General features: G+C 42.7%; 1 protein-coding gene across 1 annotated transcript; it reads left to right on the top strand.

The window, feature by feature from the left end:
• The first annotated feature begins 6,955 nt into the window (after positions 1-6,955).
• On the top strand, positions 6,956-22,203 carry LOC142831630 (hepatitis A virus cellular receptor 1 homolog). The gene is made up of 8 exons (XM_075941837.1): positions 6,956-7,004; positions 8,449-8,781; positions 13,176-13,217; positions 13,344-13,460; positions 15,395-15,444; positions 17,260-17,371; positions 18,700-18,736; positions 22,071-22,203. The coding sequence occupies exons 1-8, from the start codon at positions 6,956-6,958 to the stop codon at positions 22,201-22,203; spliced, it is 873 nt and encodes a 290-aa protein (XP_075797952.1).
• Positions 22,204-22,470: the final 267 nt, after the last annotated feature.

The raw sequence follows: 22,470 nt of genomic DNA, 5'->3' as shown, positions 1-22,470 counted from the left end.
GACCTGGGTTTGAGTCCCGGTGCCCACACGATGACTGAAAACTGCCTTTGGCTCCAGTTCCCAAGGATCTGACTGACTCTTTTCTGACCTCCTCAGGCACCAGGCATGCATGTGGTGCACGGACATACATAGGTAGGCAAAATATCCATACACATGAAAAGAAATAAAATATTTTTTAAAACTTTTAAAAAGAAAAAAAGATTCATGAGTTTTTCTTCAAGGAAGTCAGAATGCAGCAGGATAGGTCAATATCCAGGCAATGGAGCAGCAAGACCCAGGGAGCCGGGAGCAGAGCTGCTGCCACTGCATTCTGAAGGGCACTGGGAGGGAGCGCTTCACCATGTCTTTATCTCCTGCTCTGGAAAAACAAATTTTTAGCATTACATTTGCTTAAAGTAATTTTATGAAATCCAAATGACTTCCACTGAATACAGATGGTCCAATGGAGTGGGTTTTCCATAAGTGGGAATTGGTGATTTCATGAGCTGGCACGGGTGACAGAGTCTAATGTCCATCCCATGACCCACGGTCACACAATGTGGTACTTGGTAGAGGGAAAGGTGTTCTTAGTGTAGCATGTGTGTGTGGGTGTAGCCAACTATCCTTCCACATGCTTGCTGCATCCTTCGGGGACAATCTATTCTATTAAGAGAAGAAAGAAATTAAAAAAGGAAGAAAGAAGGCCATAATTAGGCTGACAAAATAAAATCATGTTAATGAAAGTACTTTTATTTGTAACAAGACATAATTGGAGACCTGTTGACTTGCTTTTTTTGTTTTCCTTTTTAAAAAACCTTATTTTCTGTTCGCTCTTCCGAGGAAGGAAGGGTGCATTTGGGCTCACAGTTTGAGGTTACAGTCCTTCATGGTGGAAACCATGGTGGCAGCAACAACGTGAGGCACAATGGTGGCACCATTGCGTGCACAGTCAGGAAGCAGGGTTATAAATCTGTCGCTCAGCTGCTTCTGCCCTTATTCAGTTCAAGGCCCAGGCTGCTGCCCCTTCATCTAATTTTATGTCACATGTTTAGTGTGGGGCTGGAGAGCTGTGTCAGCAGTTCAGAGTGCCTGCGGTTCCTCCACTGGACCTGGATGAATTTCCCTCCATGTGGAGGGTATAATGACCTATAACTCTAGATCCAGGGGATCCATTGCCCTCTTCCACTCTCTAAGGGAATGCATGTTGCTTACACTCATATGTATACACACACACACACACACACACACACACAAATATCAAACAAATTTATAAGCAAACAAAAGAATTCTTGAACATATATTAAAGAGTCTTTTACGATCTCAAATGATAAAAAGATAAAATGCATACAGCTACAACCTACAGTCCTCCTGTTGCTGCTTCTCTACCCGAGAGACACGGTGAGGAGTCTGGTCACTTTTTCATGACATTTCCACCTCTAGACAAATGCGTGTAAATAAGTCGTCATTGTCTCGTGTTTTTGCTAAAATGAGTTCCTATGGAATAGGTTGTCTTGTACCTTTTAAAACATTGTACTTGCAGTAGTAATACTCTAATATGTATATATTCCATACTGCACGTACTGGCTTTGGGGGAGCCTAGGCAGTTTGGATGCTCACCTTAGGAGACCTGGATAGAGGTGGGCGGTCCTTAGGCTTCCCACAGGTCAGGGAACCCTGATTGCTCTTCGAGCAGATTAGGGAGGGTGACTTGATCGGGGGAGGGGGAGGGAAATGGGAGGCGGTTGCGGGGAGGAGGCAGAAATCCTTAATTAATTAATAAATAAATAAATAAATAAATAAATAAATAAATAAAAAAGTCACATGGCAAATATCATAAAAAAAACAAAAAACAAAAAAAAAATAAAAATAAAACATTGTACTTCTTGGAGATATTTTCAGGCCACAGAGTTGTAATAAAATGTTGCCATCCTCTATAAAATGCACTGTTAATCACTGGAGTCCACATTGTTTACGGTCACAGCCCCAGAGTAGGACATTGACAAGACTTAGCACATATTTTATAGAGCTCCCCTGGCATGGGCAGTTTACTTGGTGCTCAGGGACATCTTGATTTGAGCGTAGAGTTCATTGTAAGATGGCCGTCCTGGCTGTGGATGGAGGCCAGTTTTAGTGCACTTGCCAAGCATACATGGAGTCGTGGGTTGTAACCTCAGCACAGCAGAAACCCATGCACAGTGGCACATACCTGTGATGCCAGCACAAGGGGAGGCAAGAGGATGGTAAGTTTATAGTCATGCTTGGCTACATAGGAGTTTCAGGCTAGCCTTCATTACATAGTGGGATCCTGTCTCAGAACAAGGAAAACAAACAGCAACACTGTACATCCAAACTGAAATGATTATACTAACTCTATTTGGTAAAACCTAATGTTATGATATCTCTGTGACTCTCTATCCTCCCACAAATGGGAGTAGGGACAGCATCTTAGAGACACTCAGAAGCTGATGGTGTAGGAGAAGCTTTAACTCCAAGCAGATCTGTGACATTGTCCTCAGCATCTTTAAGAAGTCCAGGTGTGGTTTATTTAATTCTGTCTTTGGTTTGCGGAGATGAGGAAACCCTGGAAAGTGACAACACCTTCTGGAAACATTTTGCTTTGAACAGTGTAGCAACTTATGGTTGCCAGAATAGAAAATGATCACAACTACCAAACTTTGGAAACCTGTTTAGACCAGTTAGTAGACCTGAAAGTGGCGTCAGAGCATGGCGAAACTCAGCTTTGGAAGTTGCATCCTCTCTCCCTCACTTCTGCAAGCAGAGAGTCTCATCTGCCCTCATTTGCTGAGCCTCTTCCACTGTTAACATGGGCTGTAATGAACATGTGTTAGGACGATGGTAGCTGAATGGCAGACCAGTGAGTATAAGGAGTCAGCTTTCACTTCTGCCTCTGCACCGGGACCCTCATGGGGCTCTATCTGTATTCTCTGCCTTTTCTGCCTTTCAATTTATTCGTCTGCAAGTTGAGAAATTTGTTCCAGGTATTTAAAATCCTATTATTTAAAAAGCCATATTAATGGTCAGCATGATCTCCAGGCCTGGAGTCTGCACTCAGGTGAAGAGCTTTGCTGAGTGAGGCTCTAGAAACAGCCCAGCAGAAATTCGGTTCTTGTGTTTTGTTTTACTGTGTCTTGGAGAAAAGGTCTTACCACATAGACCAGGCTGGCCGGGAACTCACAAGATCAACCTGCCTCTGCTTCCTAGGTGCTATTTTAATTACTTTCTTAAGGTTTCCTGAAAAGAATAGATGCTATCTGGCAAAAAGTTGTTGAACTAGAGTGACTCAATTTTAAGACAAAACACTTGGAGGTGTTGCCAGGAGATAACGATGGAGTTACAAAAGAGACTCGTCCTTATCCATGGGCAGATCTGGAAGACTCCATCAGCAGCAGAGGACCAGCAGGAGAGGCGCTTACAAGAAGCCGTGGCTCTCCTACCTAACTGGTGAGTACAGTCTTCTGCAGACTCATGCTGGAAGAAGCAATCAGGATCTGGAGTTTGTGTACCGTATAGAATTACATATGAGGTGATGTGGGATTGTGTGTAGGACATAAGGACAATGGGGAGTGAGTCTCTAGATATTAAGGCAACTTAGCATCCAACAGAGTATTAGGACTCTTGGAAGGTGGAATGGAATAATGGACTTTCATAGATGAATTATTAAAATGATCTTAAGCAAAGTTAACATGAGAAATAAGAAGAAACCTATAGAAAATTATCTGGTCCTTTTAGATTAAGCCCTATGTATTTAGCCTCGTGTCTAAGTAAAGTGTAATATTGGATATGACATGGAAATAGGCCCGGTGAGGTGAGTGTAATTGAGCAAAGGGCATGGCTATATTTGCAGTCTTGTTCCTTGACTTTTGTGGTCTGCAAAGTAAAAATATTTGTAAGAAACAATTTGTTTGAGGGAAAGGGAGAGCCTCCCTGAGCTGCAGGTCCCGTGCTAGGTGTGCGAGCTTGGCTAGAAGTAGGAAATTTTGCTTTAGTTGGAGTGTTGGAGAGAGGAAGGGGGTTTCCATTGTGGGTTGGTGATCAACTTTTAGCATTTGTTTTTAATGACTGGGAAGTCATTGAATCCTTTAAATACTGAGGGAGATGTTTAGAGAAAACCTTCATAAAGTTTTTGTAAATGTATGCATTTATGTTGAAGAGAATTGGTGCAATCCTCCCCCAGACTGTTTCATCCTCTCAGCTGTCTGCCTGTCTGTCTGTCTGTCTGACCTATACTTCCCCTCACTTCCAGGTACTGTGGGGCGGTTGTGCCTTCACTCTCTAGGGCCAGTCCTGCAAGTCTCTCCCTCATTTAACCTGTGAACTATTATTTTGAGTTTCGCTTTCAAATGAGATGAAAAATAAAATAAAATAAAGTCCATTCAGCGGGAGACTGGAAAGATGGCTCAGCGGTTAAGGGCATGTACTGCTCCTGTAGAGGATGTGTGTTCACTTCCCTGAATCCACATCAGTAGGTCAGAGCTGCCTATAATGCTGGTTCTAGGGGACCTGATGTCTCTGGGCCCAGCAAGCACCTGCACTCAAGTGCACAGAGACACACAGAGACATAATATTTTAAGATATAATAAACATTTTTTTTAAAAAAAAATTACTCAATCTAGCTGGGTGTGGTGACACATACCTTCATTCCCAATACTTGGGAGACTGAGACAAAAAAAAATCTCTGAGTTTAGAGTGAGTTCCGACAACACAGCTAAGGGTACATAGAGAGACCCTGTCTCAAAAAAAAATATTTTTGAATCACTTGTAGTAGCCACATCTCAAGAGCTAAGTCAGGCTACAACACTGTACAGAGCCGAGACACAATGACACGCTCATCTGGTAAGGATCTACTGATGGCTGGGCAGAGGGGCACACACCTGTCATCTCAGCGTTCTGGGTGTAGAGGCAGGAATATTGTCATCAGTTTTAACTAGAACTCTTAGGGATCTTCATCTTCCACTTCCCACCCCTCCGTAGTCTCTCTGCGGGATCTTCATAGGTGGATTCTACAGGGAACTGCAACTCAAACGTTAGTACTTGAGATGGACTCATGTCTTCTCAAGCATGGAAAGACAGAAAAGGATTTCCAGCCACCAGCAAGGTGCTTACTCCATGACAGAGTTTACCTAGTTACTCAGTTGAATTCCAGAATGTGGAGGTTTCCTTTGGGAGCCTGGAAAGCTATTAGCCATCCATGTCTGTTCCCTTCGTTTTATGAGCAATAGGCCATAGGACACCCTGTGAGATGGCTCAGTGACAGTTTGTGTCAAGAAGGGTGGCAGATTGTGTGAGGCAGTGAATGCCCGAGTACACGGCCCTTCCTCAATAGAACTCTAAAGGGACAGGATGGTTGGTATCTTGTTCTACCAACTATTTTAGTTTGTCAAAATGTAGAATAGTTGTGTCTCACGTTGGTTTTATATGTTCTAAAGAAATAAGATCTTGAAAATGTCCCCTAAAGTCATTCTCAATGTTGGGCCAGCAGTTTGCAGCATTCATTAGTTTTCTGATCCCTTCTAAGTACGGGGCTGTTAGTGTAATACTGCAGGGCCCCAGGCCTCTGTGATGCTGAGCTCATGAAGGCTCCATGACAGCTATTACTACCTTTATTTTCCTTTTTTCTTTCTTTCTTTCTTTTTTTTTTTTTGGTTTTTTGAGACAGTGTTTCTCTGTAGCTGTTGAGCCTGTTTTGGAACTTGCTCTGTAAACCATGCTGGCTTCGAACTCAGAGACCTGCCTGTCTTTGCCTCCCAAGTGCTAGGATTAAAGGTGTGTGTCACTACTGCCCTGCACTATGACCATCTTTAAGACTGATAACAGGGCAAAGTCATCTCTGAGAGAAAGTCCTGGAATCTTCTGACTAGAAGTGGCATTAATGAAGTACTTGTCAGCCGGGCGGTGGTGGCGCACGCCTTTAATCCCAGCACTCGGGAGGCAGAGGCAGGTGGATCTCTGTGAGTTCGAGGCCAGCCTGGTCTACAAGAGCTAGTTCCAGGACAGACACCAAAAGTTACGGAGAAACCCTGTCTTGAAAAATCCAAAAAAAAAAAAAAATGAAGTACTTGTCAGGCTTACACTGTTTTTATGATTTACCAATTAAGAAGCAAACATTGAAATTCAGATGTTGGAATCTCAAGACACATAACATCCACCATAAATGGGCTTAAAAGTAGCTGCCTTAGGGGGTTCCACAAAGATTCGGTGCCTCTGAGTAAATAGCCCATTGTCTAGTTCACAGCAGATTCTCCAAAAGTTGAGCAAACATTAGTGGTATTTTGAGAAAAAAAAAAGAAATCTATGCCCTAGCAATGCTGAAGCATACATGGCAGCCCGTATATGGCAGTTCTGTTGAACTTGTTCATATTGAGTTTCATGATCTAAGTTGATGAGAATGACTGACCAGGTCTCTTCCTCACTGACCAGGTTACCTAGGAATAAATCTAGGCATGGAGAGGCTCTGTGAATGCAAGGATTTGATCTGTACCCGGTGTTTTTCTGTGTGTCTCTAGATATTCTTCAGGAAAGCATGGTCTCAGACACCGTGTGTGGAAGCATGAGAGATGCTTCATATTCTCTCTTAGTCCATCTCACTATTGTGTTATTGATTGAGATTCAGGGACTAACTACTGGCTCTGAGCAGCAACAGCTCTGTGTTCACCAGAAGGCAAATCCGTCTTTGCCATTAGAGGGCTGGTCTCTGCTTAGAGTTCTACCAAGAGAACACACTCTTATCTCTGCCTCCAGTTTTCTCTGCTTGCTGCCTTATTTATGTCATGACCAGAAGTGAGATTGCTGGCTGTATGTGAGGAAGGATCAGGAAAGAAGAGGGTGTTGGGGAGGACAGGGGTCCCTGGCAGAGAGGCCTGTGTGAGTCACAGTCAGAATGCAGACCTGCCTGGGTACAGCGTGTTGAGTGCCACAGCAACCAGAGCGTCTTCTCCTTGTCCTCCAGGTCAGCACCATGATGCATCCCCAAGTCTTCATTTCTAGTCTCATACTACTTCTCCCAGGTAAGTGAGTGGATGAGCTGGGGGATGCTGAGGAAGCTAGAGTGACAGGAGAGATGACAATCCTTGGGCTTTTTTGATCAGGGGTTATGCAGTGAGCAGAGAACCAGGATAAATTGTACCATTTATTAACTTGTACAAATTCCAAAACTTACTGCTAAATAAACATGATCCAAAAGAATATGTCAGGCTAAAAGTGAGAGCACATGCATTCATGTTACGGACATGTAAGGTTGAGTGCAGGTACATGCTTGTGATGGCAAGTAAGGGTGCGTGCGCATGCATGCATATCATGGTTGTCGTATGTAAGGATGATTACATGTACATGCATGTTTCAGACAAGCAAGAGGGAGTGCACTGCATACTTGTTATAGTCAAAGGCTAATAAAAAAACTAAAAATTGAGCTTTCCATACAGGATGACGACTCAAAGTCAACCTTCATTCCATTTCTTTGTGCATTTTTGCTTTTTAAAAACCATTTTCAAGTATATAACTGAAAACCATTCTACTTTAGAATGTTCTATGAAAAGGGGCAATGAATGGATAGCATAATTGTCTTTGAGGCATGTTCTAAGTTAGTCCAGGCTGGCCTCAGACTCTGCAGGTTGCTGAGGATCCCCTCAAACTTTTGATCCTGTGAGAATGAAAATTTATTTCTATGACTTAATTAAAATACCATGTATTTTATTTGTAATCCTAAAAGGTATTTGGTAAAATGAGGGAATGGATGCCCCAATAAGAAACATACTTATTTTATAGAATAAGGAATATGCTTTCTAGATCATGTACCAAACTGCATATAGGCGATTAGTTAGGGAATATCACAGTTCATTGTTTTATGCTTTTGTTTATTTGTTTCCTATGCTGGGGATCCCAAGACAAGGGCTAGCATGGGCTAGGCAAGCACTGTATCATTGAGCTATATCCTCAGCTCTCAGAAGTACTTGAAAGGTCACTATGGAAGCTCTTGGTATTGGGAATTCTATTCTATCATCCCCAAAAGAATTGTATTAATTATTTCAGTTTTAAAAATTGCATCATTAAGTTATTGGTTACATATTCTCTGACTATGTGGTCTTACTTTGCAAGTGGGTCTTGTTCAAATTTTGGAATTTCACCAACTTTTAAGAAGAGATCTCTATTCAGGTGATGGCACACACCTTCAATCCCAGTACTCAGGAGGCGGTGGCGGGTGGATCTCTGTGAGTTCAAGGCTAGCCTGGCCTATAAGAGCTAGTTCCAGGATAGGCTCCAAAGCTACAGAGAAACCCTGTCATGAAAAACTAAAAAAAACAAAACAACAACAATAAACATTTGAATACCCATAATTAAATCTCACTTGAGTCCCCATCCTCATATTTTTTTCTGAAAAAAAAAATAAAAACAAAAATCCAGGAAAATGCTGCGTATTAATTTTCCACTTCTTCTCCCCCTTTCCCGTCACAGGTGCTGTGGATCCTTACGTAATCGTGAAGGGGGTGGTGGGTCACCCTGTCACACTGCCATGTACTTACTCAACGTACACTGGAATCAGTTACATGAGTTGGGACCTCGGGGAATGTCAGTATTTTAATAATTATAGAACACTTGTCCGGGCCAATGCATATCAAGTCACCTATCAGAGGAGCAGCCGATACCAGCTAAAGGGGCGCATTTCTAAAGGAGACGTGTCCTTGACGATAGAGAACGCTGTTCAGAGTGACAGTGGTCTGTATTGTTGTTTAACAAAAATCCCTGGATCTTTCAATTCTGTAACCTATTCATTGGACATTAAACCAGGTAAGCATTCTATGTTTCCTTTGTTTATTTCCTGCAAGTGATCTGAGTCCTCTGTTTGCTAATATGTTCTTTTTCCCTCTAAGAATGAAACCAGGGGTTGTTATAAATATATTTGTCCATAGGTGGAGACTTCTACTCCCTGTCTGCCTTGCCTTGGGCCATTGAAATAGGTCTCATATCATATCACACAATTTGTTACTTGAACAATGGAAATGTCCTGATAGAAGAGTATTCCCTCCAGTATCTGTTCATGGTCACTTGGCAGTGTAATAGCATGAGCAACAGTGGTTAGTCCAGAAAGGAGGCAGACACACAATTCTGTCCAGTGAGCTTTGTTAGAATGAGGAGGCCTCCAAGCCGAGATCAGACCTCCAGCTGGGAGGGAGAGCATTAGACAGAAACCATACAATCTGTGAGGTCCATCCCTTGATGGGATATGAAGAGGCTTCCAGGGAAGGACAGCCTTCTCTTTACAACCTGGAGAGGAGCTTCATTAAGAGTGTGTATATAAGCCGGGCGGTGGTGGCGCACGCCTTTAATCCCAGCACTCGGGAGGCAGAGGCAGGTGGATCTCTGTGAGTTCGAGGCCAGCCTGGTCTACAAGAGCTAGTTCCAGGACAGGCTCCAAAACCACAGAGAAACCCTGTCTCGAAAAACAAAAAACAAAAAAAAAAAAGAGTGTGTGTGTGTTAGAGAGAGAGAGAGAGAGAGAGAGAGAGAGAGAGAGAGAGAGAGAGAACTGCCGTGACTGGAATGGTAGGGCAGAGAGAGGATCCTCTTCAGATAGCAGCCTGCAAAATATTCTCAAAATTCCCCCTGGTCCCCAGAGCAAAGGAAAAGTCTGACTTGTTACAATCGTGTTATAATAGGCTTGGCCTATTCAGACTCTGGGATCCGGCCTAAAGGTGCAAGCCCATGTTTCACACTAAGAAGTTCATGAATCCCCAAAATCTGGACTCATTTCTCTCTCTCTCTCTCTCTCTCTCTCTCTCTCTCTCTCTCTCTCTCTCTCTCTCTCTCTCTCTCTGCTTTCCCCTCCCTCCCTTACCCCTTCCTCCCTCCCTTTCTTCCTGTTTTGTTTTTCCAGACAGGGTTTCTCTGTGTAATTTTGGCTATCCTGAAACTTGTGCTGTAGACCAGGCTGCCCTTGAACTAACAGAGATCCCCCTGCCTCTGTCTCTGCTTCAAACTCCCTTGTTCTCAGATAAAAGGTGTGTACCTTTTTACATCTTCCTTCTTCATGTTCATAGCCTGATTTTCTTACATTGACTAAAGCGTAGGCTTACGAGGACTTTTTGGCTTCTGGTGGAGTTTCTAATCTCCTTTTACCAAGGGCTGACACAGATAATAATCTATACTAGCCTGTCTCTGTATTTTTAAATTAAGAGCATTGCTCTGCAGTCTCCCAGCTTATAGACTTTGTTATTCATTCATCCATTCATTTGTTTTTATGCTTAATTGAATTTTTAAAACTGCATTTATTATTGTATGTATAAATGATGTCTGTGTGGTGGGTTTCCATGCCATGATGGATTTGTCAGAGGGCAAACTTGTGGGGTTTGTACTGCTTTTATACCCTTCTGTGAGTTCCAGGGATGTAAGTCCAGCTGTCCAAGCTTGCAAGTCAAGTGCCTCTATCCACTGAACCATTAGTCTGTCTCTCTGCTTGTTGATTGATTGATTGATATTGAGATTGTGCCTTGCTTTGTAAAATCAGGCTGACCTGGAAGTTCTTGCATATACCTTAGTCTCCCCAGTGCTGAGATTATGGAAATGTGCCCCCATATCTCGTTAGGGTGTGGTCCATCCTGATGGGGCAAGGAGCTGCCTTGAAAAATATGTCTGGGAGGCAGTTTAGGGAGTCCAGAAGAAGCTGGTCACAGGGTGTGCAAAGAGTGATATGTAACCAGACAGTTTTGGGTGAGAGACAAAGTTCTGAGTGCCTACCACAGTTGTGAAATTATATAATTTATATGGCTGAAGTTGAATAATTTTGGCCTCCGAGGGCACCCATTCATATGAAAATAAACCCACATTCACACACACACACACACACACACACACACACACACACCCCTCTCCTTTTAAAAAACTGCCTTAGAAGATGTGTAGAAATTTGTCTAGCAGTCCTGAAGTTCTGTCCCTAGAACTCCAAACAATAAAAAAAAAATACAGGCCTTGGTTGAAGCTTGAGAAGGTACCTGTCTAGCACGGATTCCTCCCAAAACGCTGGGATTATATCCCTAGCACTAGAAGGGGAATAGGCATCTTATCATTAACATAAAGTTACTAAATTTGGTTCATTAATTGGCTTTATTGAACTTAGAAGTTTGTTGACAGGTCAGTGCTTACAAAGGCCACTCTTTGACCGACCACTCAATGAGTCTGTGAGTCAGCAACTCTGTTTTATTCTTTAACAACCAGGTCTTTATATTTTCTCATGATTTAAACATCTGGAGCTTCTTCTTCAGTTCTTCCAGGACCCTCATCAGCTCCTTTACACTTTCCCATCGACCTGGGTGAAAAATGCCCCAGAACAAGAAAAGCAAAGCCTCTGAGCTGCTGATTATTTCCTGGTTGGTCGCACATTGTTCCCATGCTTGCCTCTCCACCTCAGAGATTTCTACTCTCCAGGGAGGGTTTTTATTGTACTCAAGCCTCTGCCCAAAGGATAGCCTAGAACCAGATCAGGTTATAATCAGACGCACTCACTAGTGTGGATAATTTTATTGAAGTAAGCCACACCCATTCCTTGCTAGGTTGTCAGCAATGACTTTCAAAATGATTGACAGGAAGGCTTGCTGCTGAACATATGTTTTTATGTTCCTGAGACAAAAACTCTTACATCTGACCCTCTACATAAAAGTGGCCTGAGGGTCAGTGAGCTGGCTCAATGGGGAAAGGTGACTAGTGCTAAATTTGATGACCCGAGTTCAATCCCTGGGCCCACGAGGTGGGAGGGGAGAACAGACTCTGCAGAGTTATCCCCTGACGTCCACATTTGTGATATCTCACCAACACACAAATAAATGAATGAATACATGTACCGAATTTAAGGGGGATGCTCCACATCCACCTCCCTACACATTGCAGGAACACTATAGGTTTTTCTTCATTTCAAAGTAAACACACACCAGATTAAGGAATTACTCTGTATCCCACATAAAGAAGAGTTTTCAAAGCAATTATTTTTCATTGTCGAGGTTTTATTTTGTAGTTAGCACAGTTAAGACCGACGGAGATTATTTACTGGGAACATGTTTGCTGACACACTCAAGATTCAGTGCCTGGCTGATGATTCCAGCTCTACTTACCTTAGTCCCTGTCTTAGACCTCTGCACACTGAGACCATCAGTAGCTGTTTGGATCCTTACAGCCCTTTGGATGCTGCTGATTTGTGAATTGTAGGTTGAACCTCACTAATCCAAAACCCCAAGTTTACAGTGATTTAAAATCCGGAACACAGACTTGATAATACTCATGGAAAATTCAACGCCATGAAACTATAACATGCAGCATTTTGTGAACTTTCCTTTAAACTATACATGCAAAGTGTAGTCATGTGAATGCTATATCAATCCACGTTTATACTTGAGGCTCACCTATAATATCTATATGCAATTATTCTGAATTGTTAAGGAAGATTTAAATACTTTAACTCCAGGTACAAAGCATTTTCTTTTTGATAAGGAGTATTTACCTTGTCTCTGTCAGATTGGAAGAAACCATAAAAGACAATGTCCACTCTCTCCCTAAATGTGCAAATCCCATTTGTGTTGGGATTCGTGTGGGATGTGTGTGCTAAGATGATATGTCCTCTTGGGACTGACTGAAGGGACCATGCTGGGCCTGGAAACTGTGGGTGAAGTCAGTCATCACTGAGTTAAGTCCCAGACCCCTACGCCCTCTCAGTGTCACAGAGATGCGGAGAGACCAGAGGACCTGACAGCTGTCATTTATAAAGTGTCCTTAGGAACGGGCTCTGTTCTCATCTCCCTGCTGTCAGTGCCTCCTGTGGGGGAGCTGTCTCCACTGCCCTGCCCTGTCTTACTCCTCCTGTGGGGGAGCTGTCTCCACTGCCCTGCCCTGTCTTACTCCTCCTGTGGGGGAGCTGTCTCCACTGCCCTGCCCTGTCTTACTCCTCCTGTGGGGGAGCTGTCTCCACTGCCCTGCCCTGTCTTACTCCTCCTGTGGGGGAGCTGTCTCCACTGCCCTGCCCTGTCTTACTCCTCCTGTGGGGGAGCTGTCTCCACTGCCCTGCCCCATTCTGGTTGGTCAACGACAACAGAAGTTCAGTAGAACAGCCTTTCTGGGGAAAGCCTCTTACTGGTGCTACAAGTTTTTGTCTTTTCTTGCTAGACTGATCCTTGCTTTATTTTGATTTTCAAATCCAGAAATTCCTGCAAATCCTCCAACAAGACCCACAACGAGGAGACCCACAACTATAACAAGACCCATAACTACACAAAGGCCCACAACTACAGGAAGACCCACAACTACAAGGAGACCCACTACTACAGGAAGACCCACAACTACAAGGAGACCCACAACTACACAAAGGACCACAACTACAGAGAGACCCACAACTCTGTCAACAGGATCCACACGTGTACCAGCATCACCCAGAGTCTCCACCTCTACTCCTACAACACCAGCGCACACGCAGACTCACACACCAGGTAAATCCCAACGTGGTTCAGGACCCAGAGTGCCTCTTATAAGCATCTGTAGGACACACAGACACGGAATCAAGACAGAAGTATAATAGAGGTGAAGAGTTCTTAGCTGTGTCCCAACAACAGCCTCACTAAGTCTTAAGTTACATTCACTCTCTGCTGTGTAAGATGAAGGACACCATCTCTCTGTTCCCTGGGATTCGCTCTAGCCAGACTGAGGTGGATCTAGGAGAGGTGAGAAGGATGGGAATCTGGATCAGCTGGACATGACTGTGTGCTGAAAATCTAAGGACTGACTGGGAACGAGGGTCAGGGTAGGGGGACCCTTGACCCTTTACATCCATCCTGAAACTGGGCCATCCAACTGAGGCCATAGTTCAGGGACGATGACATTTAGCACTTCCTGATTCCCAGGAAGCATGTTCCATGCTCCATGATGCAATGTTTAAATCTCCAACAGTTATGTCCTGTATAGCTGTGATCTGTCCCTCTTTCATAGTGACAAGAACTGACAGTTCATGATGGAAGTCATGAAGACAAAAGTGGCTCAGACTCTGTCCTGTTCGCTTGAGTTGGAAGCGGTTCTTTTGACTCCCAAGCCCTGAGCTGGGATGTTTGGAGGTTTTGTGCTGTTTCTGCATGCTCACTGGACAGGCATCGTGCACCACCCTTTTAAAGAACAACGGATGTCTTGCAAAATTTTGCTTTCGGGATTTCTCAGTTTCAAGTAAAATGGAAAGTGGAATACACACACACACACACACACACACACACACACACACATCAAATTCAAAGGCTTTAGAAAATGATTTAACATGCTTGAACTTTTGAGTGAGGCCATGTAGTTTATACTTCAAGGGACTTGGGTGTCACAGGGGCCACCACCTGTTTTGATTGCTGTGCCTGCCAGGAATCTTGTGCACCGTTCCGTTTCATTATTTCATGGTAATTTATGTCACTGCTAGATTGAGGAAACTCTTTAGTTGCCTTTGGAGACACACACTTTTCCATTTGTCCCCTATTCTAGGCACACTTCTTAGGAGAAGTTTTTGAATGGTTCTCATTACATAAGCGGTACGATATTTCTAAAGTGAACTTCACAGTGTTCACATTCCTGCTCCCTGCTCCTTCCATCACATAACAATAATAGCATCACCCATGTTTCCAACAGTGCTGAGTGCCCATGCGTGCATTCCTAAGTGCTTATTGCAGCACCTTGATTATGAGGTCACTTTGCTAATGAATATGGTCAGTATTGAATTCAAGTTTTCTCTGATTCAGCCTCACCTTACTGAATCACTTCCTCTTGTTCCTGCAAGGTCTTACTTAAGAGCCTAGCTCACAAACAGAGCCCAGACTGTAGATGATACCTACACCTAGTCATTGTCTTTGACTTCTTGTCAGGACTCTCACAGAGAGTGAAATGTAAACACAGTAAAGTGAGTGTGAGGAGGGCTATGAGTCCTTCAATTTCATTCGTGCTGGGCAATGTCAGCTTTGGTAGTTGTTGGGAACTCCCATAGATCCGTAGTAATTACACTCCTTGTGTGGGCACTGCGTGTACACTGACAGCGGAGATGTCTGTTATTTGCTAAAATTAGAAATATGTAATCATCTGTAAAATACAGTGAAGGGTCTCCTTGTCATGACATCACAACCCTTGTACATGTCTGATATCAGCAGCAAGGGGATTCTGTGTTTCAGTCATACACACATAGAAACGATGCAAAGAATAGATTCCTTGTTATAAAATAGATATTACGGGATATACTTCAAATATTTAAATGTTCAAAATTTGCTGTTCAGTGAATCTCCTGCCATATTAAAACCCAGCCCTCACATAGTATAAGACACATTGGTCTTGTGAGTATTATTTATAGATGTAGTAAAAAAATAAATTCTTGTAATTATAATTAATTTTACCTTTTGTTTAGCAGATTGGAATAACACTGTGACATCCTCAGATGACTCTCGGAATAATTACACTGTAAGCATATTTCTCCCTAATTTATTAGCCATGTTCACTTGTATATCTTCTGGGAAACAATTTGTATTTACAGATTTTGTCTGTAAAATTGGTTCACAGATAGTTGAATTTAAAAAAAACAAAGAAAAGACAAGTGTTAGGTATACTGGTATATTTCTTATTCTTGGGACTAAGAAAGTTAAAGCAAGATATCAGAAGTTTGAGGTCAATCTAGATTATTAGGCTTCTTGGGCTAAATAGTGCGATGGTATCTCAAAAACTGTAGAAAAATGAACTCATGAATGTATAAAAATAAAGAAATTAGAAAGAAAGAATCTGATGCTTACAAAGGATATTTGAATTTAAGATGTTTGTTTCTGGTCCCCTGATACTGTTTTTCTAACCACTGACCATTCTCTAGAGCCCACTGGCGATATTGTTTTCCACACACAAACCTCCACAGAAAGTATTATGTCTTAGACAATCTTAATTTTGCATGATTTTTTTCTAGAGTTTCTGTATACTAAGCATGAGAGAAAAATCTAAGGCACGCTGCCTCCAGAATACATATTGTTTTTTTGAGTAGCTTTGGAACCCACTGAACATGTTGCTTGAGGATGTAGAGACAGCGCTCACAGAGCTTAGTTAACTTGTCCATGGTCTCCCTGACTTAACAGAGGAGCCTGGATTGCGACCCCATAGATGCAGCTCACACGTGGGCAAAGACCTGGTCTCTGATCTCTTTTTTCTTACAGTTAAACCATCATGGGCTCTGTTTAGGGCTAGTAGATTAGTGCCAAGTTATTAGAGAGACCTCACCTGCAGCTTAGCTGTCTTCTGCTTATTCCAGTGTGTGCTGATCCCTGATCACCTGCCCAAGGGCAATAGGGAGATTCTGCATATTTGTCTAATCATACAGTAATCAGGCTGCATCCAGGGGCAGAGTCTTCCTACTATTTTTAGAAAGTTATTGGCTATAATCATATTGCTTCCTTTTTGTTCTCAACACCCTCCAAAGCCTTCTACATACCCCCTCCTTGCTTTCTTGCTAATTCATGATCTTTGATCCGTTGTTTATATATATATATGCCTATATAAACATATGTAATATTTATGCTATATATTACTGCTTATTAAATGTAAAATTATATATGTAATATATTAATGTTATATATGTAATTTTAATATATATACCTATCAACTGTACATGTTATGTATTATATATTGTGTATGTTCATATTTATTACATATATTTATTCCTAAAATAATTAATACAACCTGCCCAGTCTGTCTAACAGTGTGTACATGTTCCCATGTAAATTTAATACATTTACACATGTATTAAATGTGTAATCTTGAGTTGCATTTACCGAACAAGTAGGGTCTGTGGTGAAATACCAGACCAGGGGCTGAGCACACTGAGAGCAAGTTAACTTAGATATGAGCTATTCTTTTTAACTCTGATAGTATCCTAAAATGATGCATTTAGAGAATACCCTACACATCATTAAACAGATGTAATCACACACATGATGTATGAACTCACATTAAGCACGAGGTTAGAATTTTGACTGAGGCATCTACCCATGTAATCACCTTGAGCAACATAGACCACGTTTCCATCATCACCAATGACACTGATTTCACATAGTCTTGGAGTTCCACTGCCCATTACCACCTCAGATCCTGAATATTCCAGGCCAGTAAAGATGCAGTTCTAGGACCTAGAGTCTAGGATAAGGTCAAGCATGTGCTTTCTGCTCCTCTCACGTGGTGTCCCTTGTGTTTACTGTTGTTTATTAATTGCTACTAATATTTTATTTAATGTTTTCTTAGGAATCGATCCCTTCATGGAACCAGCAGAAGAACATGAGTAAGGGCTTCTACGTTGGCGTCTCCACCGCTGCCCTGCTGTTGCTGCTGCTTGTGTGCACCGCAGTTATCACCAGTAAGTCATGTCACAGTTGTCCCCGAGGAAGGAGGGACAGGGCTCTCTGACTTTAAGCACCTGCACATGCCATGGGGGCTTTGAGTTCACAAGGCTTTCATATCCCCAGATCAAAGACACCCATGTTAAATCATCTACTCCCCAAGGGATGTGTTAGGACCCAGAAAACTCTGTGGATGATTTCTGGTACATGGTTAGTGCTCAGTGACCTTGAACCATTGCTACTGTGTCTCAAAAGATTCCTATTCTGTAAAACTTGATCTCATGTACTCCATACAGGTATTGACCTTAGCTGGTAGCTGATCATGACCCCCAACTCCAGATCCTCTGGCCTCCAACATCCCAGTGCTTGGCTCGCAGGAATAGGCTGCAGTGCTTGGCAACACTCTTGTTCATAGCCCTATCCTTTGTCTTTCAGCTGTTACCATCAAAACACTACCATAAAGACTATATGACACAAGAGATTTTTGGATAGGTTTGAGATGTTTTAGTGACTATAAGACCTTAGATGCTTTCTCTCCTTTCCTATTCTGGGAATCTCACTTGTATCCCATAATGCTGCTCTTGAATGTTCCGGAATGTACTTAGTAGAAGGAGCAAATGAGATGTTAGCGGGAAGCCTCTTGACATACTGGGACAGACTCTTTGAAGGTGGCACCCAGGCCTACGCGGTCCTTTCCATAAACTGTACAACTGTACACAGTGTTTCTCTCTGTGCAGTCTATTCCCTGTGTATGAACTTCAGGCACGGGCTTTACAAAACTCCATGCATGAGCCCATTACTAACCTGTTTAACAGGAAATGGGGAATAAGGATATGCCTGCCAGATTTCAGATGGTTCCTTCTAATTATTTAAAAACTGTTTATCCAAAATGATTATTTAAGGTGGTTCTAGTGGCATGTGCCTATGATACCAGCATTCTACAAGTCTGTGGCTAGCCTGGACTTCATGTCAGAGCATATCTAAAAGGGAGAATTACACAAAAATTATATAAAATACAACAAGTGTCTTCCCTTCCTTAGTCCAAAGTTGTTTATTTTTCCCTTATAGGATTATTAGAAAAAAATCAAGACTTTTGTTTGTCTCAGTGAACAAAGTTTACCACCTTCACTCTAGTACATTAGGCCATATGGATGAATATACCAGACAGTGAATGGACAGACGATCCTTCCTGTGGGGGACAGGAAGGAATTATCCAAAGTTACCCGGGGACAGTTCAATCAAAAATAGAGACAACGTCCTTGATTAGGAGAAAGTGTTATGAGTGTCTCTGATAACATGTGTAATCTTTCTTTCAATTTTCTTACCACCTCCCATCCCAATTTAGGGTGCATCCTTATGAAAAAGAAGTCGGGGTCTCTAAGGTAAGCTGGCATGGACTGTGCTGAATCTTTTTGATCCAACAGTCTTGAGAATTCCTCTCTATGCTCTCTTTTCTTACTAAAACATTCTTTGGTAATTGATTTATTGCTGGGTTGGTTGATTTGAGACAGGATTCCATATGTAGTCCAGACTGGCCTGGAACCTGCTATGTAGCTAGGCCAGGCTGGAACTCACAATCCTCCTGTCTCTGAGTCTATCACGCTGGGATTACAGGTGTGTTCCATAGTGGTTGACCCTCATTCTGTACATTGAATCCCCCAAATAAATTTTAATGAGTCCCTTTCTGGTTACCCTCATTTCTCAGAGATACTTTCTGCATTCTGTATTTATGTATTTATGGTAGGACAGGAACAGAAGACCCCTTGGTCCTAATCTCTTAGAGGTGGACACTGAATCGTAAGCTTTGCTTCCTGGAGCTGGTACTGAAGGAGTTGCTTTGACCCGCTCTTGTTTTACTCAGTGTTTTCTTTCATTGAGTACCTAGTCTATTAAGAACTGCTGAAGTATATCACCAAGCATATAAGCTAATAGAAAGGTCATTTTAGTGCTTTAAGGGAAGTGTGCTGGAGACAACAGGGTTAGGAGGTAGGCTGTTCGAGGACGCCCCGAGGGAGCAGAGGATTTAGTTGAAGATCATTTCTGAGGCTGCCAGGGGTGTAATGAAACTGCGGTATGACCAGTGTCTCCACACTTCTTACCAGTCCCCTCCACTCACTACACTGGTGTCTGCCTTGCCAGGCTTCACTGTTCTTGTCTTGTTTACTGTACTTGGGGCGCTCTTTTATTCTCTCCAGTGCGACCTGCCCTAGTCTACAGCCATCTAATTTTCTACAATTGGCTAAAGATTGGCTGGACACAGGGCTATGTATTGGAGTCAAAATCCATGTCCTTCAGGCTGCCATCCATAGACTCCCCTGGGTCTTTGTAAGCACAAGAGCCAAGCTATGAACTGGGTCTTGACCAGTGTCAGCCCGTTAGAAGTGCCTGATACAGTTAGCTCTTATTAATTGTCAGCCACTTCTTCCCTTCACAGTAAGAAATCTATAAGGTAGGAAATATTTCAGTGTCATCCTACAGATTAAAAAACAGATTCATAAATATGAAGGAGCGTCTGAGGTCACACTACACTGGCCTCAATCTCAGGAGCCCAAGCTTATAGAGCTAACTGGTAAATTAAATAATATAAAGTGAACTAATGGATTCTGTAGATGGAAAGGAACCATTTCTTAGACTTGGAAGAACACAACATTATTTTTGCCCATATTTTTGGTCCTCTATTGATAAGGCATTTTTTAAAAAAGGTTTAATTTAAATTTTTACTTTTGCATGTGAGAGAAAGTTAAGGGTAGATAGAGGTGGGGGCAGGAACCGGGACATGGGGAAGACAGGCATGAGTGTGTGCAAGAACACATACATAGAAGCCAGAGGAGAGGGCAGTGAGTCTCCTCCTCTATCCCTCACTGTCTCCTTTGAGGCAGAGTCTCCCTTGGGCCTGCAATTCACAGTTTGATTTGCTGACAGCCAGAAAGTCTCAGTGATCCTCCTGCCTCCGTCTCCCTCAGTGCTAGGTTACAGGCATGCAGGAGATGTTCTACCTGTCCCCTGGGGTAGCATCTGAACTTTGGTTCTCCTGTTTGTACAACGAGTATCCTTAACTGCTGATCAACTCTTCAGTACCCAAAGTTACTTTTTAATCACTTAATTTAAAAGAAAATATTGGAGAAAACACAACATAGAGAAGAGGGGAGAAGTTGGATGAGGTGGCACACACCTGTTATTTCAACAATAAGTTAATTCAGGACTGTAAGTGTAAAACTAGCCCAGATTTATTTTTAGACAGAGTGTTCTAAAACAATTACTAAAATAAGTAAACATCGCCAGGTGTGGTGGCTCACACCTTTAATTCTGACTCAGCAGGTGGTCTCTATGTGTCCAGGCCAGTTGGGTCTATGTAGAGAGTTACAGGATAGTCATGGAAACATAGTGAGACTCTGACTAAACCAAATGAATGAATGAATGATGGAAGGAAGGAAGGAAGGGAGGGAGGGAGGGAGGAAAAAAGGAAGGAAGGAAGGAAGGAAGGAAGGAAGGAAGGAAGGAAGGAAGGAAGGAAGGAAGCCACCAAACCAAACTAACCACTACATAACACATACATTCTGGACTTTCTCTTGTGACTTTTTCTGTCACTTTTGTCATACTGACTCATGAATGTCCTGACCCTACACTGTTTCCCTTCATGTGTGACTGTCCAGGCAGAGTGGAGCTTGCTCTCTCTCGTCCTGTGTAATTCTCAGCACAGGTGTTCGTTCCTATGTGGCCGACTAAAGACGCTCATTTCGGTTCTACATTTCAGTGGTAGAAATGACCACAAATGACAAAACCCCACTGTTAAAGCATCACCCCTGACAGTCTGTTTTCTTCTCTGGTTTGCTCCTCCATGAGTTCTAGAAGCTCAAATATCAGTCCACTGTGCCCACCCTGATGATCATGGGTATAGAATGAACTTTCCAAGGGAAGCCCCTCCCACAGCTGTCAGGATAGGGGAAGTGAAAAGACCTGCTGTGCTCTCCCCAAATTCCTTCCAGTGCAGTTCCTGCTGTTTGTGTGCATGCAGTGTCTGCGCATGTGTGGCATACAGTAGCCTTGAAATTGTGCCCCAGACCAGCAGCTACAGCTGCTTTGTGACTTGACATGTTTTCTACTCCATGCTTAGTGTTAGAGGGTTAGATGCCATGCAAGCTTCAAAACTCTTTCTTTTTAAACAAAGGAAACTTTGTATCACTGTGAGCATGATGTGAATGGGGCTGGGGGGCGTGATGTGTGGCACCTGTGGAGGTCAGAGAACAACACTGTGGAGCTGGCTTTTCCTTCTGCCTTTTCCGTCAGCTCCAGGGATGGCACTCAGGCAACCAGGCTCTCCTTAGTCTTTCTAAAGCATCATAGTTCAAAGTAAACACACAAGTCACCCAGCTCCTAGCCCAGTTCCAAAATGCACATCCTGATTAGGCATCTCTGTTTGATGCCTAGATATCTCTCTGTCTACATCTCCCAGTTTTGTGTTTTATTACATTAGTATCTTGAAGGATTCAAATATGAGCCGATTTTTTAAAGTCATGTATTTTGGTTAGTTGAATGCTTATTAAACAAAATTTTCTATGACCTAATAGGATAGGAGGGTCCTGTATGGTACTGGTTACTGTTACAGTTTTTGTAATGGGTCTCCTAGAGTCGTGAGCATGTGCCATGAATGAAAATTCTGCTTGAATCTGAAAGGTAACATCTTATTCTTTCTTCAACATCTCTCTCTCTCTGCAGCTTGGTAGCATTCCGTGCTAATAAAATCGGAACTTTGCAAAACACAGCAGTTATCCGGTCTCGAGCTGAAGACAATGTCTACACAATTGAAGACACTCCTACCCTACAGAAAGAGTCTAAAAAACCCTCTTAGACACCGTCTGCCTGAGACTGCAGAGACAGCAACTGGATTTAACAACGCAAACAGCCTTTCCAGCTGCAGGGCTATGTTCAATGTTGGTTCATCCAGCAGTGGTGGAGAGGGTGACCCTCCGCTGTTAATAGTCAAACTCACAGTTCACATCACCCTAATTCTTGTTTCAACACTGCTTCAGTCTCTCACTCATTGCAGAACGTTCTCTCAAACATGAACATTTTAGGTTTTGGTGTTTCCTTTAATCAACATAGTCACCGGTAGTAC

The sequence above is a fragment of the Microtus pennsylvanicus genome, chromosome 11, assembly GCF_037038515.1.
Source record: "Microtus pennsylvanicus isolate mMicPen1 chromosome 11, mMicPen1.hap1, whole genome shotgun sequence".
NCBI lineage: Eukaryota > Metazoa > Chordata > Mammalia > Rodentia > Cricetidae > Microtus > Microtus pennsylvanicus.
The sequence above is the reverse complement of the archived record's forward strand: the minus strand, read 5'-3'. Positions and strand labels throughout refer to the sequence as shown.

Bases quoted from the DNA above. Each gene is read 5' to 3' on its own strand.
- LOC142831630 (XM_075941837.1), top strand. From the start codon at position 6,956: ATGATGCATCCCCAAGTCTTCATTTCTAGTCTCATACTACTTCTCCCA. The intron at 8,782-13,175 runs GTAAGCATTCTA...TTTCAAATCCAG, and splicing joins TTCATTGGACATTAAACCAG to AAATTCCTGCAAATCCTCCA. The intron at 17,372-18,699 runs GTAAGTCATGTC...ATCCCAATTTAG, and splicing joins GTGCACCGCAGTTATCACCA to GGTGCATCCTTATGAAAAAG.